Source organism: Mytilinidion resinicola (assembly GCF_010093595.1).
Source record: "Mytilinidion resinicola strain CBS 304.34 unplaced genomic scaffold BDZ99scaffold_32, whole genome shotgun sequence".
Lineage (NCBI taxonomy): Eukaryota > Fungi > Ascomycota > Dothideomycetes > Mytilinidiales > Mytilinidiaceae > Mytilinidion > Mytilinidion resinicola.
The window spans coordinates 34,561-61,333 of NW_022985468.1; the positions used below are offsets into that span (position 1 = coordinate 34,561).

The following is a 26,773-nucleotide window of genomic DNA, read 5'->3' on the forward strand; positions in this document are numbered from 1 at the left end:
CCCGGACAACCCTCTTCCACAAGTGCCTGGAACGTTCGCGTAGAGTATCTAGCCATGTCACTTTCCCCGTCGACCTCTCCACACCGGACGGAGAAGCAGGTCAGCAATGGCAGTGGCCGACGACGCAATAAGTATATCGCTCGCGCGTGGTAAGCCCCCGTGGTCCTACATCTGAGCATTCCTATCTAAGCAGCTCACTGTAGCCAGGACTGCCAGCGACGGAAAGTCAAGGTATCCTCCACCACAACCCCGCAGCACAATCTGACCTGACGGCCTTTTCCCAGTGCTCCGGCGAAGATGTCTGTCTCCACTGCCGTGCTCGAGACGTTGTGTGCGTCTACCCCCCAAAACCAGAGCACGACGGGAGGCGGAAGCGTCAACGTACCATCAACTCATCCAAGTACTTTCCCTATGATACATCAGTTCAACCAGCTTGGTAACCTGCTACAGAAGCACTACTGCCGAAAGCGGTGATCGAAGCGGACGGCGACCGCAATCTGACCCTCGCGGCGCATCTCTTGAGGATCGGCTTGCACTCCTGCAAGAAGAGGTTCGCCGTGTATCAGAGGCCAACCCCAAGCAGACTAACCCAAGGTTAGTCTCGATATTATCTTCGAGCATGTCAGAAATACTTACTTAATGGCTTTTCTAGTCTGCAACGCACCTCGCGTGCCAGCAATGCGTCAAATCTGACGCCGTATCTTGTGGACCTTACCCAGCCACTGCGCGATGAAACGGACACATTTGATCTCACTGGAAATGACTACCGCAGTCTATCACTGTCCTCGCAGCTCGTCGCACTGCATGAACTGCTGAGTACGGGTTCTGCCAAAGCCCGGCCAGCCGCTACACCGGCAATCCCTGACCGTACTTTCCCCCTGGAGCTCCCGCGACCGTCAAGATTGAAACATCTCCTCGACATTTATTTTCGCGACATGGACTCCTTTTTCCCTTATCTGGATCAAACGGACACGGAGGCTCGGATATTTCAGACGCTACAAAGCCTGGGGTATTCCGACTACAATCTGATCGTCGACATAGACTTCCCACGGCATCCTATCGCAGCGCTTTTGTGCAACATTCTTGCAATGGGTGATTGTATGGATCCTCAACGTGTCAAAGCAGAAGATGTGAGGCCAGGTTGGCCAATCTACGTGAGAGGTCGTAAGCTGATGCACTATTTCCCCACGTCTAAAACTGTTTCCTTGGATCTAGTACGATATCACCTCCTCAGTGCACTCTATATGATGCACACGGAACTGCTTCAGCCAGCATTGCAGGCCATTGGCACCACAGTACAGCTGGCCATAAAAGCTCGCCTGAACAACCAGGCTGCATGGAAAGATTGTCCCGAGAGTGAGATTTCGGCCCGAAAGAAATTGTGGTGGACGATATATTTCTTCGATCGAAGGATTGCGCAACGCAATGGAAGTCCATATCTCATTCGAGATATTGAGGTTGCCGTTGAAGACTTTGAGCCAAATTTGGCAAGCCCGCGTTTACGGAACGAGCCAGGTGGTGATCCGAGCAGACAGTCCAGTCACTTTACACTTCACCACCCCTATTTCCAGGTTTTAATCAATTACGCCAAGCTTTGGGGTGAAATATGGGATAAATTCTTTGCGGCATCAGCTCCGAAGCGAATGGATTGGCGAGAAGTCGAGATCGCAGACACTCGTGTAATCCTTGTACGTCGTCAACTGTCTTCCGAACTGACTTGGGATACGGACTTGCTGGAATCGTATATCTCAGACGGCGAAACAGAGCCTCAACTACGAAGGCGCTTGTTTATTTTCATCGTGAGTCATGAAAATAACTCCTCCATTTTCGGTATTACTTTCTAATGACCGAGGTAGAGAATAAATCTACTCCGCATGACGATCCGCCAGAATCCTATTTTGTCAGGCGAAAGCGGCCAGGAAGCTAGAAAACTCTGCGCGGTCCTCGCACGAGACAGTGTAGAAGCGATTGCTGCATTCGCTAATGCGTGTCCCGGTATTCGACCTAGCGGCTACTTCATCAGCACTGCGCTGGTCGAGTGCATATATCATCTCGTGTACCTTCTCAAAGATCCCGGGTTGCAGACAGATGGATCTGCAGCTCTGGAATCTTTCCACAGCGCATACCAATTGTTAGTTGAGCTCGCGGGAACGATAGAACCTGCAAATCATGCTCTCGAGGCCCTCAAAATTGCCATTTCCTCAAGCGATTACGAGATATTTGGTGCTTTGGGCACAGAATCCGTAAGCCAAGAGGGAGATCGTGTCGTAGATGAGTCTATTCAGCGACAAGACCGCGGTCCAGTGATTGAAGAACTCCCGCAGCATGAGGATCAGCAGGTCGTGGACTTCAACTTGAGTAATTTTTCGATGCATACTCCGGATCTCATGATGGACCAGCCTGAGTCACGTCCAGTCTTGGACGTACCGCAAACGATGGCACCTGACATTCATACCAACTTTCGACACTTCCCGCAGGAGACTTTGAGTCAGAACTTGGACTTCATGCAAGGATTAGCAAATACCTACGGCGATTGGGACACGTAAGCACACGAACATCGTATTTAAATAATACTTGACTTCGTGGTCATGAGATTCTTTCTAACACGGGTGATTGATGATAATATCCCTGTCACGTTGTAAAATAATCACGGAAACGCTGCACGCCCAAGTACGACTATCATTCCCAATACCGCTACAATACTAAAGCTTCGCCCGGATCGGCCCATTTTCATACTTTTCTCTCTCCATTCGAAGCACTCGCCTCAATATCTTGCCGGTCGGGTTCTTTGGTAAGTCATCTACGAACACGATACCGCGCAGCTGCTTGTACGTGGACACTTTCTCGGAGACAAAGTTCGAAATCGATTCTGCATGCCGCGACAGATGCGTTGGTGACTTTTCGACCTCCTTCTTGAGTACAACATATGCTCGAGGTAGCTCGGTAGCTTCAGATTCACTCCAAACTCCGCATATAGCAACTTCGTCAACGAGTGGGTGCCGATGGGCTATATCCTCTAACTCCAACGGCGAGACTTGAAACCTGCTTGGAGTCTCAGCAACCTTTCGAGCAACATCGGGCAATAGATAGGAGCGACTCACCCTTTGTACTTGATGATATCTTTGAGCCGATCGTAAAGGACAAGGAACCCGTCTTTGTCGATATACCCTAGATCGCCAGTCCGTAACCAATCTCCGTCAATCATCGATTCTTGCGTCGTCAATTCGTCATCTTTGTAGCCCCTATATCAGTCAACACCTTCTCTTTACACAGAACGGGTTGCATATAGGCACCCACATAAAAACGTTTGGACCTCGGACGGTAATCTCGCCGGGCCCACTTGCGCCCACATCCTTGCAATCAAGATCCAGAAATCTCATCTCTGTATTTGCAATCAATTTTCCACTTGCTCCGAGAGCCATTGTTTTGTCGCGAACGCCACTCTGGACACAGGGACCGGAGAGTTCGGTGCACCCGTATGCTGTAGACGAATCTTCTGTCAGTAGCTAGAACGCAAGACGCTAGAGATGGACTGACTTTGACATAGGGCCACATGTGGAAATGCCTTTGAAAGCTTCTCAGCGGTCTCTGCCTGATGGTGGTTAGACCTCGACTTTGAAATTTTTTAAACACCCGTTCTTAGATGATTCTTACCGTCAACGGCGCCGCGGAGCAAGAGAAGTATTCTAAAGATGGGTACGAGTACTTCCGCACAACCGGGTTTTCCGCCAGCATTTTAGCAATAGGCGGCACGAGTCTTGCTAGAGTAGCGTTTCGATCTTGCATGAGGCGGCAATACAGCTCCAGGTCAAATCGTGGCATCAGACAGACGTATGCGCCGAGCCAAAAACAACCAGTAATGCACACATAAAGTGCGTAGACGTGGGACAGTGGCGGAAAGAAGATCTCTCTTTGGCTGCCTCTCCAATTATCCGGATTATCGCCTCGAAGTTGATGGATAGCAGCCACCAGATTGTAATGCGATAGCATCACAGCCTTAGGCCGCCCGGTTGTGCCGCTTGAAAGAAGAATACCGGCGAGGTGTTTGCGGGCATCTTTTCCCTTCAGCGAGTACGGCTTGCCGATTTTCGGGTGCGCGGCGGGGAGTGATACCGCAGGAAACGCGGTCCATTGGGCGCTTCGCTTCCCAAGAGTCAAGACGCGGATGTCGTGGTGTTTTTCGCAAAGCTTTAGGCTCTCGGAGGCTTTTTCGAATACTGAGTCATGTACCACGAGGAAATTGGGATTTATCAAATCAAGCGCATGAGCGATTTCTGATTGATGGAGGGAGTTGTTCACGAGACTTGCGACTCCACCAAGCCACCAGACCGCATGCACGACCACGATATACTCCGTTGAGCTTGGGGAGCTTATTGAAAGTGTCTGGCCTGGCTTGAAGCCTATGGTGTGACGGAGCCAGTAGGCAGCTCGTTGGACGTGTTCCTGGAATGCGCCGTAGGTCGTGGTTTTTCCGGTCAACGCGTCTTCGTAAATGATCTTATTGAGAGGTGTGTTGGACACATTCTGGAGCATCAATTCGGAAATTGATGTGTCGTTGGGGATGTCGACCCATGATTTGGAGCGGAGGATGGTCATTGAGAATCGATACTATGCAGAACTTCTTCAATCTCCAAAACATATTGGACTGAAGTTATTTCTGTCGATAGCTGCGATGCAACACGAAGCATGGTCCGAATTACCCAATCAAGGCGAGCTAGTATAACGGAAGTTCGGTGGTTGGAGAGCTGACCGAGTGTTCCGAGACCCCACGATGATCTGCACTCCGCATCGAGTCATGCTGGAACTCCATGCATTACAGCAACAAAGCCACGAAACGTTCCATGGAAGCGGCAACATTTACGGCATTTGTGCTTTCGGTCAAAGTCTACCGGGCAATACGTATTCCAGTCCTGCTGACTCACCGAACATGTCAAACACACACCTCGGCCTAGTGGAGAGTACACCTCTGCAATGCATTCTTGAATTCTGTGTTTAGGAAAACACTGAGATTACCTTACATTGTTTGTCTTCTGATACAAGATGACCATTCTTCTAGACGCCATCCTCTTTACAAAAACTTATTGGGTCCCAGTATGCGCTGGCATCCTTCTCGCCCGACTGGTCTATAACCGTTACAAAAATGGGCTTTCTGACATACCTGGGCCATTCTTGGCCTCTTTGACTGATTTATGGATGTTTTCCCATTACCTTCGAAGAAAGGGGCACCAAGAATGGAAGTTGCATGAGAAGTACAATTCGCCATTACTGCGCATTGCTCCCAATACTATCGCAGTCGCCGATGCGGAGGCAGTCAAGACCATATATGGGTGGAAACCAATCTTTAGCAAAGTTAGTTTCCTTCTTATTCCACATTTGTACCACACTACGACTAACTTAGATCCCACAGAGTCGCCTATACATCTCGCAGTATGTCACCACCGAGGATGGCACCGTCCTGGAGAACGTATCTTCTACTAGAGATGAGGCCCGACACAGTATTCTTCGCCGACCGGTCGCACATGCTTATTCGTTGGGGACTCTGGTAGAATTTGAGCCTCTAGTTGATTCTACCTCTTTGGTATTTTTTAAAGAGGTCGAGGAGCGTTTTGCGCGGACTGGGAAAGAATGCGAACTATCAAAATGGGTGCAGATGTATGCCTTCGACATAATGTGAGTAGCCGCGTCCTTGAGAACCGTACCTTGACTAACGGATATAGTGGCGGTATGTCGGCGTGCTTGCTTTGCTCTTCGAATGTTGGCTTGACAGTATATCTAACATAACCTACCAGAGCTCACCTTCAGCAAACGCTTCGGATTCCTAGAATCCGGCAAAGACCTCGGCAACATGATGTACCACACCGGCAAAGCCATGGACTACATCGGTTTCGTGCGTGCCAAAGCTCGCCTCACTCCCCCAAAGCCACCCCGCTGACATCGCCAGGTCGGCCAAGTACCCACCCTCGACGAATGGCTGCGCATCAAAGGCTTCGGCTACATCCTGCGCAAATTCCGCCCAACAGGGCCCCTCATGAAATTCACCGCGCGCCAGATCCGCGAGCACGCCGCCTCGCCGGACCAAACCCGCCCGGACTTCCTCTCGCGCTTCATCAAAGCGCGCGAGAAGTACCCGGACCTGATGACCGACCGCCGCCTCGCGACGTACACCAACACCAACATCAGCGCGGGCTCGGACACGACAGCCATCGCGCTCCGCGAGGCCATCTTCCGCATCCTGACCCACCCGGGCTGCTACGGGAAGTTCATGGCGGAGCTCAAGCGGACGCTGCAGGCGCGCGCTGAGGACGTCGAGTATAGCAAACCGATCACGTGGGCGGAGAGCCAGAGGATGCCGTACTTCCAGGCGGTTGTTAAGGAGTGTCTCCGTGTGCATCCGGCGTTGGGGCAGGTGATCCCCCGCGACGTGCCCGCGGGCGGCGTCACGCTGTGCGGTAAGTACCTGCCCGAAGGCACGGTAGTCGGGTGCAACGCGTGGAGCGTTCACCGGGACAAGGCCGTGTATGGGGAGGACGCGCACGAGTTTGTGCCGGAGCGGTGGCTGGATGCGGATGTGGAGAGGGTGAGGTATTTGGAGAGTTTGAGCTTTGCGTTTGGAGGGGGCAGTCGGGTGTGTCTGGGGAAGAACATTGCGATGTTGGAGATTTCGAAGTTTGTGCCGGAGTTTTTTAGGAGGTTTGAGATTGCGTTGGTGGATCCGGGGCGGTATAGGCTGTTTCCAGGGTGGTTGGTGTTGCAGAATGGGTTGGATGTGACGCTGAAGGTGAGGGATGGGAAGGAGTTCTTGTAAGAGATCTTCTTTACGGAGGTTGAGAGGACGTGATGAATGAGAATTTGTTACGAGGATGAGATGGTGGGTTTCTAGATTCGTGACTTAGCGCTACAATCAGAGCCTTTGCTCTATTCATGCATAGTACGCTGGAATGAAATATGATGAATCGAGGGTGATTAGGAGTATAGAAAGCATCTAAGAGAGGCTGGCTTTTGTTAAACATCGTAAAATTTCAATTGGCGCCTTGTTTCTATCTAGGACGAGCAGACACTACTTCCCTTCGTAATACTACACACAGCACCTTTCCCTCAGAAATGCTCCCAAAACCTCACGCCACGTCCTCGATTTCCTGCGCGGCAGCATTCTTGCTCGACATACTCCCCGCTCGCCCCGTGAGATCCTGCTCCAGGATATCCAGCGGAATCTTCGCCATGTCCAGCTGCTGCTGGTAGACGACGACCTCGTCCTCATCGCCGAACATGGCCGCAATCTCCTCCAGCGGCACGCGCAAAGTGTCCGGAAACAAAAAGAAAATCACAGTCCCGCCAAGCGCGGGAATGATAATGAAGCAAAGATAGAACTTCCACCCAGCCGACTCAAACGCATGCGGCGCGCTCTGCAGCCACATCAGATTCGTCAAGCTCAACGTCGCCATGGCGATGGCGAAGCCCTGCGAGCGGACGTGGCTGGGCCAGATCTCGGCGACGTAGAAGTAGGTGGGCCCGTCCAGGAACAGCGAGAACCACGTCTGGAAGAGGATGATCATGAAGGCGCACGCGATCAGGCCGTTGCGGTCGGTGGTGCCGAGGTAGAATTTCTGCAGCGCGGCTTCGCCAGCCATGATGACGGCGCAGCCGATCATGCCGGTGGTGATGAGCACGGGGCGCTTCACGCGGTCGACGAAGGCCATGGCGACGATGTTGAAGACGAAGCCGGTCAGCTGGAAGCCGCCTTGGAAGTTGAGGATCTGGACCGTGTTGAAGCCGAGGCTGCGCCAGATGATGGAGCCGTAGTCTGGGATGTGTTAGTTGTGGGTTTGGGGCTTGGGGATTGGTTTGCTCACTGAGGATGACAAGGACGCCTGAGCTCATCAACACGAACTCCAAGAAGATGGTCATGAATGCTCGCTTGCGCAGGGATGGCTTCTTGAAGATGCCCCAGTAGGACGTTGCGAGCGTCGTGTCGAGCTCGATTTGTTTCCGCATTTGGTAGAATTCCCTCTGGATGAGTGTTATATTAGCAGGAGAAAGCATGCAAAGTAAAGCACATTACTAACCTTGGCAAACTCGTCGTTGGTGTGGCTTTTCGAGGAATGCATTCGAGAGACAACCGCCCATGCTTCCTCAGTTCGGTCTTTGGCAAGGAGATATCGCGGTGATTCGGGCATCCAATATAACCCACAAAGGATGATTGCAGGCATGGCCATCTGGATACCGAGAGGGCCACGCCACTGATTGCCCCCGGAAACGAAGTAGAAGCCCAGCCCGACATAACAGGCGGTCGTATAACCTACCATCATGCCAACGGCGTGGACGTCGACCGCAATACCTCGCAGCTTGGGCGGTGCAAGTTCAGCGATCCATAGAGGCGCACTTGCCAAGATTACGAACGATCTTGATAACAGTGAGCAGACTGCTAAAATCCGTACTGTAGTTATAAAATTGGAGAGTACTGACCCTAATCCGCTGCAGAAGCGGAACACAATAAACATGGCAGGATTGATAGACGCTGTCATCAAAGCACCAGACAAGAGGACCAAAGCGTTACCCAGTCCGACAGAGAACTTGCGACCATATTTGTTGCTGGTCCAACCGGCCAGAAAGGACCCGAAGATGCCTCCTGTGTAGTACAGAGCGTTCATGGCCCCAATCAGGGCTGCGGCATTTGGAGCCGTGTCTAAACCCATTTTCTTGTTGAACGAGGGCTGGGTTAGGGTCGTGGCAATGACAGAGCCGGCGTACCCATACGCAACAGAGCTGAGAGCTATGAAAAGAATGACGCCGACGCTGTATGCATTGACATGCTGCTGGCGAAGGAATATCTGAGACGAGGTCGTCTGGGTCGTCTGGGTGCGGACGATTTCAGACATATTGGAGAGCAATCTGCAACGCAGATGTTGTTCTCAATGTGCTGCCGAGAAGTCAGTCTCCGTACATTCATCTGTCACTGCTTCAGGCGTTTCCATACATATTCCGAACGGGCGAGATATGACTTTTGTCACAGCAAGAATGAGGCTCGCTGTCAAGTGTTCGTGGCCGGTCTGTTTTTCTAATTTAGATACACCCTAGGGATTGATGTAGAGCAATCACGATAGGGGCTGTCTAGTAGAGGTCGAAAGATATTCCGAGTACCGGGTACGCGGAGTTGTGTTTTAGTACTGCACAATAATGCTGAAGGTCAGAGACAAGTGGACGATGATTACTGCATTCAGATCAGTAGTGAAGGATATATAGCCCCCTGAATTGCCCATTCACCCACACACCGAGTCACCGACGACAGTAAGCGACAAGGCGCTAGTGTACTGGGTACCCCATGGGGATGGGCATAAATCTTGCGGGGTAGAGCTAGCAGGCCTGCAAGCGAGAGTCATGACCAAGATGCGAGGACCGGAAGTCAACAGCCGAATAGAATTCGAAACAATAGTGGAGCCAATGAGTCGCGGCGTCATTTTCTCTTCTTCCCGAGTCTTCGGAAAGCTAATGCCTCCCGAAAGTCACGTGCCTCATCTTGGCTGTCCGTATCAATAGCGTCCTAAGTGTTTCCGAGTGCACTGGGGCACAAGCTGCTCAGCATTTGAGTCTCGCCGTTGCAATCTAGACCTTATAATGCTGGTTCTGAGCTGTTCAACCATTATCTTAGAGTTCCTTAGACCCGACCGTGGCTTAAGATCCAGTCGTTGAGTATTCTTCCATCTGTAAACGAACTCAACGAGTGTCCCTTGACAGCCCTTACCCATATTTCTTCAATCGATCTGCTCGTTGCTTCAGTCTCTCGCGATGTCTAGCCTAACAATCAAAACGAATCCCGCGTCGCCAGAAATTCTGGCGGCAAGAGCGCAAACCATGAAGAAAGTCGAGGATATGTGCCGCTCGCAGAAAGGATGGCATGAGTACGACACCCCTGCCGAGTATCGTAAAGCGAGGCTAGAAGGGCTCGATGGCTTTGTGAAGCCTCTTTTTTTCGACGGCGCAAGGGAGGTTTCAGCTCCGGCTCGCGATGGCCATTTGATCAACCTTCGAATAATCAGACCCGAGAATGCAGCAAACGGCGTCCTGCTTCATTTCCACGCTGGCAAGTATGTCCGCATTTGACTCTATGGACTTCTTGTTAATGGACTACCAGGAGGGTTTGTGATCGGCTCAGCAAAGTCCTATGATAACTACCTCTTGCATCTCGCAAAATCGCTTGGTCTTACAGCAGTTTCAGTGGAATATCGGCTAGCGCCAGAAAATCCATACCCTGCAAGCCATCGAGATTGCATAGATGCGGCACTGTACGCCCTATCCCCAGCGGGAGAGAGTAAGCTAGGTGGGCCGCTGCGAATCCTGGCAGGCGAATCTGCGGGAGGGAGTCTGGCCGTGGCCGTGGCTCTTGCGCTGCGTGACGAGCATGGTGTAGACGTACGGTCTAGAATTTCGGCATTGCTGCCAAGCTATGCTATCTTTGACCTCACGTACACACCGTCTCTTTTGAGTCACACGAGGGAAGCTGTGTTAAGCCAAAACGGCATGAAAGGGTTTGTGGAAGCAGCATTTTCTCATATACCGCTCGATCAAAGAAAAGACCCGAAGGTCTCTTCCCTCTACGCGGATCTGAGGAACTTGCCACCGGCTCTGTTTCTTTCTGGGACGGAAGACGCCTTGGTAGACGATAGCGTGTTTATGGCGGCTAAGTGGAACGAAGCTGGAAATGAAACCGAGGTATGTCTTATACCTGGGGCATGGCACGCCTTTACCCTCATACCGGCAGGGGAGGTCACGGACGAAGGGCTGGAGGAACTTGTCCGGTTTGGAAAGAAGCATCTCCAGTTTGGCAAGAAGCATCTCTAAGGATGGGACCATTATTTCTTATTCATTAAAAGAGAGAAGCGAGGAATGAGTGATCAGATTTAGTTTCTAGCACATGATTCTGTACATAATTCGTGGCCCTACTTGGGATACTTTAGTTTGTCTTTCAAAGATTAGAAAAAGGAGTATGTTCCCAGCTGGTGTGAATAATGATAGCTTTGAAGTCCTCCTAGTCGGCTCGTTGTGTGGTTGTACGGCTAGAGTACCCCTGTAGGTGGCGTCTTGATGTTGACCAAACTGCCCCGATTTTGGATTGCGTAGAGGTAGTCTACATAATGGCGAGCAATTGCGCATAAGCTAACAGGTTAGTATTGTACAATTGGCCCGCTTTGATGAAGCTTCTTAGATCTGAGGAACCCAAATCATTCTTCGGTGAAGCAATTTTCGGAATATAATCTTCGGAATGTCTAAGCTCGGGGAGCGGCAAGGAGGGGTCGGACGCGGCTCGTAACCCGAATGCAGGAGGATAGCGCATGACCCTTGATATTGGTCTCGGCGGTTCAATCATTAAAGGCTATTCCGGATCCGAATTAATCATTCTCCATGCCTTTTTCGGTGGCGTATGGGCTGATGCACTGTGTCTCCGCATCGTTAACACAATGAGCTTTGGAGAACGGATGTAATCGAGACATAATATCGTTGCATCAGAGCCTTCCATACCAAAGGCTCATGAGAAATCATTTCAGCATACCTCTTTATCGGCTTTTGAAATCTTACGGCCATGCCTTCAATCGCGGCGGCAGAAGCACTCCAAGAACTCCAGCAACAACTTCCTAAGAACCTAAAGCCTGGCGAATCAACAGAAGCCTACAAGGATAGGGATCACGTGGCTTATGCACTCTCGCAACTTCCGTTAGGCACTCGAAGGCCGCTGAAAGTCGTTGCTGTCGGAGCAGGGTTCAGCGGACTTTCCATAGCTCGAGAGGTGGAGGTAGGCAGCCTGCAGAACGTGTCCTTGACCGTGTTCGAGAAGAATGCTTCGGTGGGTGGAACTTGGTACGAGAACAGATATCCAGGGTAAGTGCGATTGCATCAGTTGATCTAGAGACTAGATGATTTCGAACTGACGCCTATTAGATGCGCGTAAGTTTTCCTCGATATTTGCGCTGAGATCATATGACTCACTAGTCTTGTCCAGTTGCGACATTCCTATTCATAACTACCAGGTATGCATAATATGCCGCAGAGATCTTGACGCCGACGTTGACAAGTATCTACAGTTCTCATGGGCTCCTTATCCACACTTTCCTAGCTACTACGCGGCAGGCGAAGCTATCCATCAGTACATGGAAGACGTTGCGGATCAGCACAATCTCCGAAAGTATATAAAGACATCACACAAAGTCATCGGGGCTAAGTGGATTGAAGAACGCCAGAAATGGCAAGTACAGGTGGTGGAAACTGATGGCAGAGATCTAATGGTCAGCAACCGCGAGACAAAAGAAGGGGAGAAAGGTGCCCCCTTTATAGAAGAATGTGATGTTTTCTTGAACGCAACGGGTTGCTTTGTAAGTGGTCTCAGAGTCTGTAAATGATCTTTACAAGAGCTGACGAGAATCCAGAACGACTGGAAATGGCCCAATATCGCCGGTCGCGAAAAATACCGAGGCGAGCTGCTTCACTCGGCGTCCTGGCCAAAGAGCACAAACCTGGCTGGAAAGACTGTAGCATTAATCGGAAACGGAAGCACCGGAGTCCAAATCCTACCCGCAATTCTAGACCAGGTAGAGAAAGTCTACGTCTTCATCCGAAGTAGAACATGGATAACTGCAGGCTTCGCTCAAAAGTATGCCGGTCCGAATGGCACCAACGTCGTGTTCTCAGAGGAACAAAAGAAGAGATGGGAAGAAAATCCGGACGAGTACCTCGAATACCGAAAGGCGATAGAATTGGAACTTAACTCGCGGTTCAGATTATATCTTAAGGACTCGCCTGAGCAAAAAGAAGCTCTAGACTTCTCGATCAACCAAATGGCGGAGAAACTCGCGGTGAAGCCAGAGATAATAGAGAAGCTTGTACCAGACTTTGCAGTAGGGTTCGTGCCACCATTTTCAACCCCCCATTCTTCTCCGCGACACCCAACTAGGAAATATTGGAAGATACTAATATGCGCAGATGCCGCCGAGCGACCCCGGGTAATGGCTATCTGGAAGCGCTGTGTTCAGATAAGGTTGAAATCGTCTGGGGAGAGATTGGTTCATTTGAGGAGACCGGACTCACGTCGAAATCTGGAGCCTTATATGCTGTTGACACGATTATCTGCGCGACCGGGTTCAATATGAGCTTTTCTCCCAGATTTCCAACGATTGGGCAAAACGGAGTCGATCTCCAGAAGAAGTGGGACATCAGCCCAGAGTGCTACCTCTCTGTCACGGCGGCTGATATGCCGAATTACTTCATTTATCTCGGACCAGGGAGCCCGATTGGCCATGGAAGCGTCGTGACAGCGCTCCAGAGGGTGACCCAGTACATTGTGAAGTTCATCACCAAGTTACAGGTGCAGAACTACAGCTCGGTGGTACCGAAACCACATATACCAAGGGCATACCAGAAGCATGCGTTGGCATGGCTGGAGAAGACCTCGTGGAGCAGTCATTGCGTTAGCACGTACAAAAATGGCAAGCAGGACGGGGATCTGATTTCCCTTCACCCTGGTTCCCGACTCCACTACTTCTACCTACTAGACAACCCTCGCTTCGAAGATTTCGACTGGAAGAGTCTGTGCGATGATCCGGATTTGACGTTCGCTTGGCTGGGCAATGGCTTCATTTTCGATGAGAGTCAAAGTGAGATATCGGCGGATCTCACGTGAGTTTAATGACGGCCTGCGAAAGAAGCATCTTGTGGCTAACCATGTGAACAGATGGTACTTGGAGCCTGTAGAGAAAGAAAAGCACATTAAGGCGACCAAAGAGACTCCTCAGGAGATCCCTCGTACTGGAGCAAAGCTATGACAAAGGCAAAGGAATGGTCGACAATAACGGCAGGTAGGAAGGTGGAAGCAGTCATCGTGTCGATATCGGCGATTTAAGTACCTAGGTAGTACAAGGAGGGGCACAGGCCTTGGCTACAGCCATGGCCGCCCGACTGGTGCCACGTCTTCGCAGAAGGCTGCTGCCTGTTTCTCGACGAAATAAGAGACATATAACATCGTACTATTCTTAATTTCTGCAGTACACACTTTGCGAAGAAGCGTTGACTAAATACTACGAAGCATCAACAGTCCCACGACAGCGGACATGTCAGTCAACTTCCTCAGCCTCCCCAGTGAACTCCGCAACAAGATCTATGAGGAAGTCTTAATGGATCAAGAACCTATCGATCCCTGGGCCCTTCCCTACCCATTTCAACCGCTCACTATGGAGCTCCTCCGTGTGAATAAGACAATCCACCGCGAAGCCAGCTCACTGCTTTACGCTCAGAATCGCTTCGACCTCACGGTGCACAGTCCTGAGCTTGTAGATTCTTTCCTCGATAAGATTGGGCGCAACAACGCAAGTCATATACGGCATATATGTATCAGCTTTCCCGAAGTCCGCTATCTAGACCTACACGATGTCACCCTCGCGGACGACAGCGATCATATCCTTGCAAAGATCCAAACGGATTGCATCAACTTGCGCACCCTTACTACGTCCCTGGACAGCATATATGTGACGGAGGGTGGGCTCGATGAAACTGGCAGCCCCAGCATCGTTGTCGAGACATTTGCGCTGGTTGATTCTCGACTCAGAGCCATTCCATCCTTACAGGAAATCATTGTCGAGGTGTATGAGAAGGATGCTAGTGCTTATGTAAGAAGGGAGATGGAGAGTCACGGATGGACGATTAGTGTAAAAGAAAATGAGGAACTGGAAGAGTGGTACTCCGACAGGAGTTTTAGCGACATGCACGGTGATGATGATCACTCTAGTTACGACGGTGGTGATGATTACGACATTGACAATGACAGTGACTTTTGGAGAAGGGCGGGGGACTGAACTCTTGGAGGTCTATTCTTCTGCGCCGGGAGAAGAGGAGAGGACGAAAGAAAGCAATACCGCTTTGACTTTGCTTTTGGAAGGTTTCCACATTTTTACTCCCGATCGTTGGATGCTAGTTCCACAGACTGTAATATAACAAGAAGGAGAAGCGTTATTTCATTCACTGGAGATTCAGGTTGAATATCATTCTCAAAGGTCTCATATTTCCATGTAATATCCGTCCCTAGATCGCGGAAAACCCACCGTACGGGAAAATATGTGGGGTACTTTGACTTCTTCTCGAGTCCAGAATACAACGACAACGTCATGCCAGTGTTAGAATCTTAATTTCGGTGCGATTACCGTACGCCTACATCAAGCAATACAGTCCCTTGCCATTCTCCAGAAATCCCCCACAAATTCACCGCCCTCTTCTATATACTTGACAAATCCATCACATTTTCCGATCGTGTCAATCTCGCACAGGATATACTCAACCACTAGTGTCCTCAGGTCGTTAAGAGTTCCGTCGTCGCTTCTATCTGGCAGATCTGGGTTCGAGTACGCATATCTTGCGAGCTCAATGATGTCTCCAACACGCTTTGTGTACAACTTGAAGCCCATAAGTGTCTTGTGCAGCTTGTGGAGGGTTAGCGCTTTGAGTGGCGCTATTAGACGTAGATGCGCAAAACAGTAGAGCCGTGCATGGGCGAGGAGGACTGGCGTGAAGTTTTAGTCCACGGCACTGTTAGATTTGGGTTCGAAATGCTGCAGGATCAGAGCTTTGGGGCCGCCGTCGTTTAGGTAGTTTCGGCTGTCGAATTGAGTCCGTAACTGGGTCCTCGAGATGCGCCTTATTTCATATTGAGGCTCAGGAGCCTCCCTAAGCTCAGGTACATCGTATACCCGACTTTGTTGGGGGTAATCCATCGCCATGGGAGGAGGTTCTGGTTCTAGAACACGTTCTAGTTCGGTAACAGCCACCCGCCCCTTCTTGGCCTTCTTGGCCTTCTTGCCCTTGGACAATGGAGCCCAACCCCAATCATCATCGTCCTCGTTCTGCTGGTTCTTGCCGGACGTAGAGCTCGGTTCCAGCGGGAGTTCTTCCCACCGAGGTACTGTATAGTCTCCGCGGTAAGCGTATTCGCAGAAGCGGATGAAATCGTCGACCTTAACATCTTCGATCCTCGCACATCGCGTTTCAGATTCCCCCATTCCACCATTAATAAGTGCATCTAGTTGCTGACTGGTAGCAGCAATCGCAGCTGCATGCACCACGATGGACTTTCCCTCCTGGCCGACGAAGAAGGTAAATTGATGTGATTGGATGAAGCTGCCGGGCTTTAGCTCAGCCAGGTCGACATTAGAAATGGAACTTACTCCTCGAAGGTTGGCGCCATTTTTTGCATAACAGGTTTCGGATGACTTCTGCAGAGTAAGGAATGGGAAAGTCAACTCTCGACTTGACTTAAATCAATTCGCAATGTGGGAGGCTGAAGAAGACAGACGAGAAGATGCGGGGTAGTACAGCAAACACCTACGTGTCACGCATTCACTAGCTGTTGAAGGCTGATAATGCAACACAGCATTATCGCCATGGCGTCCAACAGCGTTTGTCGCTGGGATTTGCCCCTACATCTTGCCGCGAAACCTCGATTTCCGACGCATGTGACTTGAAGCCAGCGCCTAGTGAAGAAGGGTAGTGCGAGAAACCTTGCCATGATCTGCTAGAGCACGGTATGATCTAGGTACACCGTGAGGAACACCTTGTGCTAGTACCCGACTGGCTCGGTCCATGTTAGCTTACTGTGGTGATGGAAAAGAACGAGCGAGGCATGAGCGAGCGGGAAAGGGCTCCAGGCGCGGTCTGGGGAATGGCCTATTTTTGGACATGTCCATTTTTAGCCGCCCACAGCTCGAACATCCGTGGCCACGCTGGGCGGCCATCAAAGGCACGCAACTGTAGGAATTTTAATCCGTTCAGCGAGATGCGAGATCAGAATCTCGAGATTCTTTATGCTTTGAAGCCCCGATCGAGAGCCACCAGATCGAGTGTTGTCTTATTGGACGATTATGGGATGGTGGCGCCAGGTGGGGTTTGCAGGAAAGCGATGATGAAATGAGCACTCAGTTACGTTGTACGCTGGTCGACGATGCAAAACAATTAAAACCCCAATTAACCTTTGGCGGGTGTGTACGCTGATATCATCATAGAAATTTTCCTATTATAGTCGCAATCGCACACTAGCATCAAGACAGACAGACAGAGAGGAAGAGCACACGGGATTCGAGGCTTGCGCCATGTGGCTCGGACTGTGGGGCACCGCTTTAAGTTCTAGAAGAAGTCCATGAACATCATGAAGGCGCATCACTGCACTTTCGACATTCGAAAATCGCTAACAGTCGACTCGATCTTTCTCATTACTTGGAACACCTCGAACCAAGCCTACGACGCCAGAGACAAGAAGGACAATCAGCGAAGAAGTAATCCATGTTTGATAGGCGTGACATCAAGTTTAGATGTGATTTCCATCTCACAGAAGAACCAGAGCCGAGGGATGGCTCAGCCATCAACTAGCAGAGATTTGCGTTGAGCTTTGCAGCAAACTTTCCCAAGTGGACCAATCGATCATATCGAAGTCGAAATCTATTGGCAGTATCTGAGCCGTGTCGACAGGGAGTGATTGCGCGACTTCGTCAACTAACGGCACATCGAAGTTGCGGCACAACAACCGAACCCACCCAGGCGTTTCATCTGTCACGGGATTATTCACACTCGTTTGCGTTTGGCGAACGTGAGAATCGTATTTCTGCCAGGCTGCGATCGTGATACGCGCGATGAAAATCACCTCAGGACGATCGGTAGCGGTTAGCAGATCCGGGTGTACATACTCGGGTTGCAGCACTACAACCTAGGGTCAGCAACTCATATGCAGTAACGTATCAGGATAGCATGCTGATACAGGAGGAAGTAACAGGTAGTGCAACAGCAGTGCTGCAGCACGGTATCAGTACTGTATCAGGAAACAGGATGAATCAAGTAACGCGTCAGGAAGAGATACCACGTTATGCCCCCGGGGCTGGCCCCCCTCCTTCCCCTAGTATATAAACAACGAGCTAGACACCCATAGAAATGAGAGTTCACATCAATTTCAACCTGAGTTACATCGTACACACGCCCAATTAAGCTCCACAGATCCGCAACCGTGTCGGCGCTATAGCGCTGATGAGCTTCAAGGACCAGATAAACAACTAAAACGATTGGTCAAAACGATTCACAACGAATCAAAAGTGAATAGGAACGACATGAGAATACTCACAAGACGCCACTTGAAAATGGGTGTCGTTGCCCCACTGGAAGCCTAAGAGCGACGGAGTCGTCTGGCTCATCACAAAGTACTCCAAGCTCTTCGAACAAATCTCAAGCATCTCGTCACGCGTTTTCTGAGTCATTTCAGAGATTTTTGCATTCGCAAGTGACGGTTGTCGCGCGTTGCTGCGAGCTGCAAGTACGAATTGACGAATACCGATCTGTACGTGAACATGCAGAGGATTTAGGAGCTCACAATATTGCAAAAAGCGTTCTGCCAGCATCTTCTCGATGCTATCGATTTTGGCCTCCTTCTCTTCGAGTGGCACATGTGGAGATAACGGCCAGGTCATCTTTTCGAAGCCAGTTTTTCCCGGCGTTTCGCAATTCATTTGGATGATGCTATATCTCCATAGGCAGGGCGACATGTTTGTTAAACCTTTGCGCTCAGCGGGCATGGCTTCCAGATCCGGACTCAAATCGCTGTCTTCTAGGTTCGAAGGTATCTTGGTATCCCAGCTAGCAAAGACGGTCAAGGAAAGATTGCCAACTAGTCGCGCGACGGTAATCTCCATGTACTGCAGTTGCCACCACATGCGTCGTCGTTCTTCGCACCGTACAGCACATAAACCAAATACCGAGCCATCACGATGCAATCCCATCCGTTCAGCGATCCGACATGCGATACCCATAAGTGAGTAGATAGCTGCAGGTCGAGCTCGATTGCGCATGGCAAGCTGCATCAGCACTGTTAGCTAGGCTCGCGTAAGCAGATTATACACCGGCACCTACGAGATACAACATGAAGGCTTGCAAAACATGACGGTCTGTTGTCTCTGCATATCTGCTAAGCAATAAGACACGCTCCAAGCGTCGTTGATATTGGGTTTGCAGCTGAGGCTTCTCCTCAGACAACAGAATTCGACAGTCCTCGCGCGATAATGTCGAGATAGCAATGAAACTAATTCCGTTCACTAGTGCTTGCTCTCCAACTGGCAGTGAAATACCCCGGCTTTGTGCTTTTTGAATAATAGGCTCTACTTCCCAGTCAAAAAATATTTTAACTAGGGGATGCACGTTCTTCAAGAAGTTTAGCCATAATACGTGTAAGTGTGGCTGTGGTGGTAAGGGCGTGAAAGAATTGTTGAGATCTGTTTGTTGGATTAGATCCAGTATTGTCCCCTGGTAATGAGGCTTCGACGTCTGAGCATTGCGTTGTTCAGAGCTCAACTCGTCATCATGTCCTCTCCAACTATACCACATTGGCCTGCATAGTGCGCTTAGCTGTGTACAAAATGCGTAGGGTGATTGGTCTCGTACTCACGTTTCAATATAGGTGACGTCGCCGTCGTTCTCGACAAGCCTTGATGCTGTTTGGGTAGGTCTCTGCGTCCTGCTCACAAGGGCGGGTCCACCTTTGGTATGCCTGGAAATGACAGCTGACACTTGCTCATGAGGTTTGTCAACTTGTGTACTCTCCAGCCGAACTCGTACATTTGATTCGTTCGGGTTGCCCCCGAGGACTCGCACATACTCTTCGAGCCTCTCGATCCGCACCGCTTGGTCTCGAAAGAGTTGATCGCTAACCCCAGCGAACTCGGGATATACACATGTGTCTTGCTTCCGTCGCTTGCAATGACAGCAGGGTTGAAGTCTATCGCAGCGTACTTTCCGTTTTGCGCATGGTATACAGCTTACAGGCTTTTTGCCCAACGGCATTTCGACTCAAGAACAATCTTGGATTATCACCGTATGCATCACTTATGCATAATTCTCAAGATTGCTTCAGATCGATCAGAAAACGGGATCAATATTTAAGCAATTGGGCAACGAAAAGCTGTCGAAAGGTGATGGAAGTGGTTGCGTTTTAGCACAGCTTCGGTCAAAAGCCGAGCTTCGCGTTCGGACCCGAACCGAAATGGCTAGCGTTGCGGCCGTCACCACTATTTTCCAAAGTCAACATATGTCAAGGTCAAATATATATACCGTGCGCTCCCAACTTGATGTAAGTAAGCACCTTCAAATATTCTCAATGCGTTGGCCGAAGACTGAACAATTACGGCCTGCAGGCGAAAGAGCTCCAGGTTCGAGCGACCTCAGGCCACGAAATGAGCAGCTTGAAAGCAAAGTCGAAACCGAGCATGACCATTACTCAAGTTTGAAAGTAATCTTGCCTGTGGTTCTCTCGTTATGCTTGGCAGTCTTTCTCACTGCCCTTGTATGTCGTTCGTGCCGCAGCTTCACCGTTCAACTTCTAATGAACAATGCATTTAGGATCGAACGATTATCGGTGTCGCAATACCAGCGATTTCCAACGATTTCCAATCTTTCGACGACATTGCGTGGTACGAAAGTGGATATCTACTTACATTTGCTGCATTGCAACTACCAATAGGCAAATTATTTGTATGTCTTCTCCAAATATACTCCCACGAGGCTGACAGCAAGCATAGACTTTCTTTCCTGCCAAATGGACCTTTATCCTACTTGTAGCGGTGTTCGAGATCGGTTCTATCATCTGCGCAACTGCTCCAAACTCCACAACATTCATAATTGGCCGAGCCATCGCAGGAATAGGCAGCGCAGGAAATGTCACTGGTGCAAATGTTATCCTTGCAGATCTCTTACCGCTCGAGAAGAGACCTAAATACCAAGGCTTCATTGGTGCAACGTTCGGCCTTGCATCCATCGCTGGGCCTCTCCTTGGTGGTGTGTTCGCATCTGAAGTGTCGTGGCGATGGTGCTTCTGGATCAATGCACCAATTGGTGGAGTTGCACTTGTTGTACTGATCTTGCTCGTACCTAGCAAACCGCCGGCACGAGAGCAGTCAGGAAAGTCTCTTCAGGAACGGTTGAAAGCCTATGATCCTATTGGAACTGTACTCCTGGTAACGGGTTTGGTTTTACTACTACTTGCTCTCCAGTGGGGTAGCAATGAGTCAGGCTGGAGCTCTACTCGGGTTATTGTGACGCTCGTCATTGGAATTGTGCTCATACTAGCCTTTCTCATTTCCCAAGCGTGGATCGGGGAGAATGGGACATTGCCGCCAAGGATCATCTGCAAGAGAAGCATTGCAGCGGGCGCGGCAGTATCATTGGGGTTTGGCTCGACGCTCATTATCGTGACGTTCTTTCTGCCTCTCTAGTACCAAGCTATTAAGGGGCTTTCTGCCATTGACGCTGGAATACGAATGATCGGCTATTTCCTTATCACGGCTGTTTCCGTGATCGGTTCCGGTATCATTGTCTCGAAGACCGGGTATTATACTCCCTGGCTTATTCTTGGGACAGCGCTGTTGGTTGTTGGCTGTGGTCTTCTCACTACATTCAGAGTCAGCACGAGCACAACAACATCCACGGGGTTTCAGGCAAGCAGTTCCATATGAACCGAATAATTTATACAGCATGAAGACTGATTTTCAGCAGATCATCACTGGTGCTGGCATGGGCATGAGTTTGGCACAATGCAACAACGCAGCGCAAACGGTACTTTCTCGCGAAGATATACCCATGGGCATTACCATCATCAACTTTGGCAACTTCATCGGTGGTACTGTCTTTGTTAGTATCTGCCAGGGCATCTTATCTAGTACACTTCGAACCCAACTTGGACAGCAAATTCCAGACTTGGATCTGTCCTCGATCTCGACAGCTGGAGCAACTGAACTGTCGAAGCTTGTACCGTCGAGCCAACTTCCGATCTTACAGGCTGCATACAATAAGGGTATCAATAACGTCTTCTATTGTGCGTTGGGTGTATCATCTTCTGCATTCGTAGCGTCGTGGTTTGTGGAATGGAGGTCTGTTAAAAGTAGCCAAGTTGTTAATGAGGATTAGTCGTAGCATATGCGACTAGAAGAATGGCAAATACATATAAAAGGGTGGGGAGGTTTTCGTTTGCTAGGGTTTTTCGTTTGCTTGGGACGGATGTTAATTAACTTAATCAATAAATTAAAGATGAAAAAGACGCCGATTTGACTTGGGAACTAAATACAAAACACTCGGGTTGTAACAGCTACAACCTAGGATCAACAACTCATACGGTTCACGGTCACCTACGTACAGGCACTCCCCCCCTTTTCTCTCTCCTTGATTCTCGTTCTTTGAGTGGTTGCTACTAGCGCGCACTCAGCGTGGCGAGGCCCTCTGTTCAGCTACACCAGGGTCCTCTCAGCTGTGTCCATTCCTTTCAAATAGCCTCTATTCAGCTGAGCTGATAAGACCTAGAGAGTGAGCCATTTCCTATTAGTATATATTCGGCCCGTACGGCCACTACAATACAAGGAGAGTTCACATCAATTTTAACCTAAGTAAAACCCAAGTGAACTGTAATGGTTGCACGCCTATCTTCATCCTCACCACCTATGCTTGTAGACCTAGAAAACAACAATACAATCTTCATTTGCAGACCGAAACACAATTTGATTTTTGCTTCTTAAAGATACCGCCATTACGCAAAGTGGCTATACAAAGGAAGTTGGTCAAGCTGAGACTGCAGCTCTACGAGTATGTAAACTCTTCTCTTAGGAGCTTCTGGTCTTCGGGTGGTAGCTCTGCCACGCTGTCAACCCCAAAGAAGTCTAAAAACTCGGTCCTCAACCCTTTCAGGATCTCTGAGAGATCCTTCGTCGGTTTTCGTTTCGATAGCTCCGAAGCACTTCTCGGCGAACGCGACTCCTTTGCAGGAGATGTTCTACAAGAGCCTCTCGCTGGAGATGTTCGTGGTGGAGTAGTCGCCCGGTCCAAAGCGACAGATGGAGATCTGCTTGCAGCCTTGCGAACGCCGGTTTCGAGCTCGCCACGTCTGTCTCTTTTCTTGCACACGAGCAGCCTTATAAATAGCACCGTCGGCCTCTGAATTACTTCCCCAGAGCCTGCGTATGACAGTCCTTGTTTCCCACGACTTACAGATTTTCCATCAATTTTCTAAACCAGTAAAACGTAAGTAGTCGGTATTGCAGTGCTGCAATCTTTCCAGTAAATATCCGGGTTCATGAGTTCGACGTTTTCGGAATGATTGAGGGAAGTCTGAAAAAGCCCGGCTTAAGCAGTATGTAAAAGCGACTCAGCTGAATCTTCAGGATGTGGCAAGAATTAACGAAGTGTGGCTCAAGACATGCGTCGCCGATAAACCCACTCTTCCACTCGGTCAAGCTCGGAATACTTATCTTAACAGAATATTATCTTTAGAATTTATAGTATTGTTCTTCCCTAACGGTGCTTTCTTATTATAACCTTAGATTTTATAAGGGGGCTGTTTATTATTATAGAGCAGGGGAGAGGAGCTGGGGCGGCTCTCAACGGCATGGATAGAATGATCAACAGCATAATCAAGACTATAGTAATTTTTAGGGGAGGGCTAATCGTACACCCCCTAACGAATAATCGTACACCCCCTTTCGAATAATTATACACCCCCTACTTTACCGCTTCTGATTGGCTCGGAGGTCCGGCAGGAGGCCTCCGAACATTCACCTTTACGTCTATCTGCACGTGCATCTCTGCCGTATGTAAGCTCGTACGTGAGACTATACGTGAGGCCATACGAATCGACATGGCTATACAGCCTCTCCGTTTTACGGCGCATCCTTTCCGATTTGTATAGCCTCACGTCCGGCCTTATGTACGGCTATATAGCCTTTCCAAATTGTATAGCCTCACGTACAGCCTCATGTACAGCCTTACGTGCGAGCTGTATATACAGCTGCACAAATCGGCAGGATGCACTGTAAAATGGAGAGGCTGTATAGCTATGCTGATTTGTATAGCCTCGCGTACGAGCTCACGTACGAGCTCACGTACGGCCGTATATACAGCTGCACAAATCAGATAGGCTGCGCTGGAGGCTACGTGGCCGCATTTGGAGACAGTATTCGGAATTAGTAAGCAGGTGAAGCAAGCCAATCGGAAGCTCTGGAGCAACCCTCTAAGCCCATCAGAAGGCGGTGAAGTGACAGGGGAGTATAGGGTGTACGATTAGTCGTTAGGGGGTGTACGATTAGCCCTCCCCTGATATCATTTCCAATCCCGCATCACCCCGTGCACAGTCAAGTGCAGCATAGGCCGTCGCATTAGGTGGGATTGGTGATCGCTTCGGTTGGAGGTACTAATTAGTGTGGCGACTTTGAATAAATTTGCGTGCGATAGCAGCCACAAGGCTAATAACAACTTCCTAGTAGGATAGTGAGGCTCTAAGGCTCAGATAAGGCCCTTTTATGAGCATTAGAAGTAATAAGAGCTTAATAGTAGTGCTGTGGTGAAGAAATTCTATTACATCGTGAAAGGATGCTCTCCGCAAATCAGGCGCGAAGGCGACGATGCAACCGTAATCTTTCTAGTAGGAGGGGTCCTGAGTGATTCAGCAGTGGCCACAATGCACGACTTATACAGAACTGTGGGAAATGTTGGTGTGTGCATAGAGTTTGAGTTGCTTGAAGTCAATGTACCTATTAATTTTCTCGCCACGCAGGGTTTCTCGCTACGCAGGGACGCACGTTAGTTTCCCGAGTAGAAATAGGTAAAGAACCTTAGTATATTAAGTGTATCTGCATGTGCTTGCGAAAGGAAGACTTAAGATGCCCGGAGATAGATTTTTCCCATTTCGGGGTGCGTCCCACGACCCTGGGACGGACGTTTGTAAAGTATGATCAATTATCGCGCATGACAGCGGATATATATACTTCGCAATCGGTTTGGTGTGTCCTGTACCTTTGTTAGTAGTAAGGGGAAGGGTTTACTTACCGGTGTCATGTTGGTGTGTCTGGCAGTTGGTAGTGTGTCTGTCCTGTGGTTCGTTAGCAGAGACGAGGGGTAGAGGACTCACCTACTTTCATCATCCTGAAGGGAGTATCGCAAGCTATTATATGCTCGCCTCGTCCCGAGGTTTAAGATGGGTAGAGGCTACTCGATACTTGCAGCCTCAACCTTTTGCATGCTTAAATGAACGACGTTCTCTGCCTTCAGTTCAAAGCAGCAAGACTCATTCCCTATTTCCAGGGGAGCAGATGGGCACGAACGAACGATCATTCTGGCCGGCATTGTTAGTGAGATGCTTTATCGGGAGGGGAGGACTTAGCTACGACTCTTCTATGTCAGAGAATCTTGCGATGCAAATGTCAAGAAACTTCTGCTAGGAAGCCAGTCTTTAGTCAGCCGCAGTGAGAGCGGAAAGACTGACTTCTGAATTTTCAGGAAGTTGTGACGCTTTATAACCACTGCAGGCTCACGCCTGTGAGTTGCTGTCACAATTCAATTGTTTCTAGAATCTTTGTCTTTCAAAGAATTCCGAACAACAGCACAAAGCCCGAAGTTCGTAGGACAATTGAACAAAGCCAGAAGTTTAGTGAACAATAGCACAAAGCACGAGCGATTCGAACATCAAAGGAACAAAGCCGATCATGTAGTGAGAGTGAGCCGTCACCAGGCTCAAGCCATGTATCCAGGTTCGATCTCTATCTTTAGCAGGTTTCTTTATTCCGGGATAGATTTTCCTTCCGATTTTCACCATGGCATTGTCTTCAGAATCGTTTGCCTAATTCCTCCTCATTACGACCTTGGTAAAGAATATCTTACATGGACATAACCACTAAGTACTCTTCTGATGAGCTCAGAGAGTAAACACGAAGCATGGCAAACAATCAAGGCAATTTCGTAGATAGGAATAATTTCCCGACTAAAACAGGGACGAACCCAGCAACCGCTGGATCGAGTACATCAGCTCCCAATCATGCAAGAAGCGCGATAAATTCAGAAAATGGCCGATACCCACAACCGCAAACCACCTGTCCACATCAATACGTCCCGTCCGAATATCAAATTCAGATCCCACTTCCTCCCAACCCTTCATTTCAACCATCATACCAGACACCGACCAACCACGTCCCTTTTCCGAATCCACTCTACGTCCCAAGCATCGCCACCCCACCTAGTCTCACATTCAAGATCCAGTCGCCGATCAAAGTCCGCCGAGACCTCGAATGGATCAACGCACTCGCCCTGCACGGATCTAATCCTTTCGCGGAAGAGTACACGCGAAATCGCTTCAGGTTCTACTATCGAGAACATAATCGCCTTCGTAGCGAAGTGTTAATGGAGGTCGAGAACCTGTTCGTGCAATATGGAGTCATACTGCCAAGTACAAATATCGGTACTCCAGACCAGGTAGCGAAAGACTGGGTGAAACAGACCTACGGCGTGGTTTTGGATGAGAGATCGGGAGATCGTGCGAGGAATGACGAAGCGAGAGCAAAAGCCGAGAAGGCTGCTAATGCGGCAAAAGTTTCGAATGGGGTCAAGGAAGGGAAAGAGATGACAGCTGCGGAGAAGGCGGCACTGTTCAGCAACCCGATTCGAGAATTGGAATCGGTTGTGGGAAACAGACTCTTTGCTCCTCACGAAAATATGGGGGGAAAGCAGGTGCAGCTTAGACATACGGACCACGCACGGGAACAGTGGAACAAGCTAAGGAAGTGGAATTGGCGGGATGCTACTCGGATAGGAGGCGTGAGAGAAGAAGAACCTTTGAGTCCGAAGTCGACGAAGAGGAAAGCTGAGAATGATCTATTTTCTGGACCTCCGAAGAGAAGGATGGATGGATTTCGGCATCGCATATAAATCGCGTGATACGAAAGCTATTCGCGTAACTAAT

At 49.6% G+C, this 26,773-nt stretch overlaps 12 protein-coding genes across 12 annotated transcripts; 7 read left to right on the forward strand and 5 right to left on the reverse strand.

The window, feature by feature from the left end:
* Positions 1–106: 106 nt before the first annotated feature.
* Positions 107–2,546, forward strand: BDZ99DRAFT_482811 (uncharacterized protein; the record flags this gene model as incomplete). The annotated part of the gene is made up of 5 exons (XM_033722526.1): positions 107–149; positions 208–331; positions 451–594; positions 653–1,799; positions 1,857–2,546. 5 exons carry the CDS (start codon positions 107–109, stop codon positions 2,544–2,546), a joined length of 2,148 nt encoding a protein of 715 aa, XP_033569336.1.
* A 156-nt stretch (positions 2,547–2,702) lies between these two features.
* On the reverse strand, positions 2,703–4,596 carry BDZ99DRAFT_401599 (acetyl-CoA synthetase-like protein; the record flags this gene model as incomplete). Its single annotated transcript, XM_033716238.1, is given in 5 exon segments — positions 2,703–3,042; positions 3,102–3,242; positions 3,259–3,481; positions 3,538–3,592; positions 3,655–4,596. The coding sequence occupies 5 exon segments, from the start codon at positions 4,594–4,596 to the stop codon at positions 2,703–2,705; spliced, it is 1,701 nt and encodes a 566-aa protein (XP_033569337.1).
* Positions 4,597–4,919: 323 nt separating this feature from the next.
* On the forward strand, positions 4,920–6,810 carry BDZ99DRAFT_551128 (cytochrome P450). Its single transcript, XM_033727012.1, has 5 exons — positions 4,920–5,349; positions 5,408–5,670; positions 5,718–5,722; positions 5,790–5,887; positions 5,942–6,810. Exons 1-5 carry the CDS (start codon positions 5,041–5,043, stop codon positions 6,803–6,805), a joined length of 1,539 nt encoding a protein of 512 aa, XP_033569338.1. The 5' UTR covers positions 4,920–5,040; the 3' UTR covers positions 6,806–6,810.
* A 215-nt stretch (positions 6,811–7,025) lies between these two features.
* Positions 7,026–8,876, reverse strand: BDZ99DRAFT_454714 (MFS transporter; the record flags this gene model as incomplete). Its single annotated transcript, XM_033718400.1, has 4 exons — positions 7,026–7,801; positions 7,851–8,007; positions 8,064–8,400; positions 8,464–8,876. The coding sequence occupies 4 exons, from the start codon at positions 8,874–8,876 to the stop codon at positions 7,116–7,118; spliced, it is 1,593 nt and encodes a 530-aa protein (XP_033569339.1). The 3' UTR covers positions 7,026–7,115.
* Positions 8,877–9,578: 702 nt separating this feature from the next.
* On the forward strand, positions 9,579–10,971 carry BDZ99DRAFT_576775 (uncharacterized protein). Its single transcript, XM_033728608.1, has 2 exons — positions 9,579–9,919; positions 10,130–10,971. Exons 1-2 carry the CDS (start codon positions 9,784–9,786, stop codon positions 10,834–10,836), a joined length of 843 nt encoding a protein of 280 aa, XP_033569340.1. The 5' UTR covers positions 9,579–9,783; the 3' UTR covers positions 10,837–10,971.
* Positions 10,972–11,575: 604 nt separating this feature from the next.
* BDZ99DRAFT_503853 (FAD/NAD(P)-binding domain-containing protein) lies at positions 11,576–13,998 on the forward strand (the record flags this gene model as incomplete). The annotated part of the gene is made up of 7 exons (XM_033723996.1): positions 11,576–11,871; positions 11,932–11,937; positions 11,993–12,020; positions 12,075–12,362; positions 12,417–12,989; positions 13,025–13,662; positions 13,718–13,998. 7 exons carry the CDS (start codon positions 11,576–11,578, stop codon positions 13,806–13,808), a joined length of 1,920 nt encoding a protein of 639 aa, XP_033569341.1. The 3' UTR covers positions 13,809–13,998.
* A 22-nt stretch (positions 13,999–14,020) lies between these two features.
* Positions 14,021–14,882, forward strand: BDZ99DRAFT_202143 (uncharacterized protein). Its single transcript, XM_033713259.1, has one exon. The coding sequence runs from the start codon at positions 14,094–14,096 to the stop codon at positions 14,832–14,834; it is 741 nt and encodes a 246-aa protein (XP_033569342.1). The 5' UTR covers positions 14,021–14,093; the 3' UTR covers positions 14,835–14,882.
* Positions 14,883–15,346: 464 nt separating this feature from the next.
* BDZ99DRAFT_202149 (uncharacterized protein) lies at positions 15,347–16,499 on the reverse strand. The gene is made up of 3 exons (XM_033713260.1): positions 16,358–16,499; positions 16,197–16,244; positions 15,347–16,149 (listed from the first exon to the last, which is right to left on the reverse strand). The coding sequence occupies exons 1-3, from the start codon at positions 16,366–16,368 to the stop codon at positions 15,549–15,551; spliced, it is 660 nt and encodes a 219-aa protein (XP_033569343.1). The 5' UTR covers positions 16,369–16,499; the 3' UTR covers positions 15,347–15,548.
* Positions 16,500–17,835: 1,336 nt separating this feature from the next.
* BDZ99DRAFT_202214 (uncharacterized protein) lies at positions 17,836–19,932 on the reverse strand (the record flags this gene model as incomplete). The annotated part of the gene is made up of 4 exons (XM_033713261.1): positions 19,451–19,932; positions 18,919–19,393; positions 18,137–18,863; positions 17,836–18,068 (listed from the first exon to the last, which is right to left on the reverse strand). Exons 1-4 carry the CDS (start codon positions 19,843–19,845, stop codon positions 17,836–17,838), a joined length of 1,830 nt encoding a protein of 609 aa, XP_033569344.1. The 5' UTR covers positions 19,846–19,932.
* A 226-nt stretch (positions 19,933–20,158) lies between these two features.
* Positions 20,159–22,053, forward strand: BDZ99DRAFT_551144 (putative MFS multidrug transporter; the record flags this gene model as incomplete). The annotated part of the gene is made up of 5 exons (XM_033727013.1): positions 20,159–20,344; positions 20,401–20,532; positions 20,580–21,248; positions 21,288–21,494; positions 21,553–22,053. 5 exons carry the CDS (start codon positions 20,159–20,161, stop codon positions 21,961–21,963), a joined length of 1,605 nt encoding a protein of 534 aa, XP_033569345.1. The 3' UTR covers positions 21,964–22,053.
* Positions 22,054–23,477: 1,424 nt separating this feature from the next.
* On the reverse strand, positions 23,478–23,969 carry BDZ99DRAFT_468861 (uncharacterized protein). Its single transcript, XM_033721360.1, is given in 2 exon segments — positions 23,478–23,767; positions 23,780–23,969. The coding sequence occupies 1 exon segment, from the start codon at positions 23,711–23,713 to the stop codon at positions 23,534–23,536; it is 180 nt and encodes a 59-aa protein (XP_033569346.1). The 5' UTR covers positions 23,714–23,767; positions 23,780–23,969; the 3' UTR covers positions 23,478–23,533.
* A 1,783-nt stretch (positions 23,970–25,752) lies between these two features.
* Positions 25,753–26,739, forward strand: BDZ99DRAFT_551154 (uncharacterized protein; the record flags this gene model as incomplete). Its single annotated transcript, XM_033727014.1, has 1 exon — positions 25,753–26,739. One exon carries the CDS (start codon positions 25,753–25,755, stop codon positions 26,737–26,739), a length of 987 nt encoding a protein of 328 aa, XP_033569347.1.
* Between the last annotated feature and the right edge of the window lie 34 nt (positions 26,740–26,773).

Bases quoted from the DNA above. Each gene is read 5' to 3' on its own strand.
- BDZ99DRAFT_551128 (XM_033727012.1), top strand. From the start codon at position 5,041: ATGACCATTCTTCTAGACGCCATCCTCTTTACAAAAACTTATTGGGTC. The intron at 5,350-5,407 runs GTTAGTTTCCTT...TAGATCCCACAG, and splicing joins GGAAACCAATCTTTAGCAAA to AGTCGCCTATACATCTCGCA. The intron at 5,888-5,941 runs GTGCGTGCCAAA...TGACATCGCCAG, and splicing joins CCATGGACTACATCGGTTTC to GTCGGCCAAGTACCCACCCT.
- BDZ99DRAFT_576775 (XM_033728608.1), top strand. From the start codon at position 9,784: ATGTCTAGCCTAACAATCAAAACGAATCCCGCGTCGCCAGAAATTCTG. The intron at 9,920-10,129 runs GTAAAGCGAGGC...ATGGACTACCAG, and splicing joins CGACACCCCTGCCGAGTATC to GAGGGTTTGTGATCGGCTCA.
- BDZ99DRAFT_202143 (XM_033713259.1), top strand. From the start codon at position 14,094: ATGTCAGTCAACTTCCTCAGCCTCCCCAGTGAACTCCGCAACAAGATC.
- BDZ99DRAFT_202149 (XM_033713260.1), bottom strand. The intron at 16,150-16,196 runs GTAAGTTCCATT...AAAGCCCGGCAG, and splicing joins ATGGCGCCAACCTTCGAGGA to CTTCATCCAATCACATCAAT.
- BDZ99DRAFT_468861 (XM_033721360.1), bottom strand. From the start codon at position 23,713: ATGCGCCGTAAAACGGAGAGGCTGTATAGCCATGTCGATTCGTATGGC.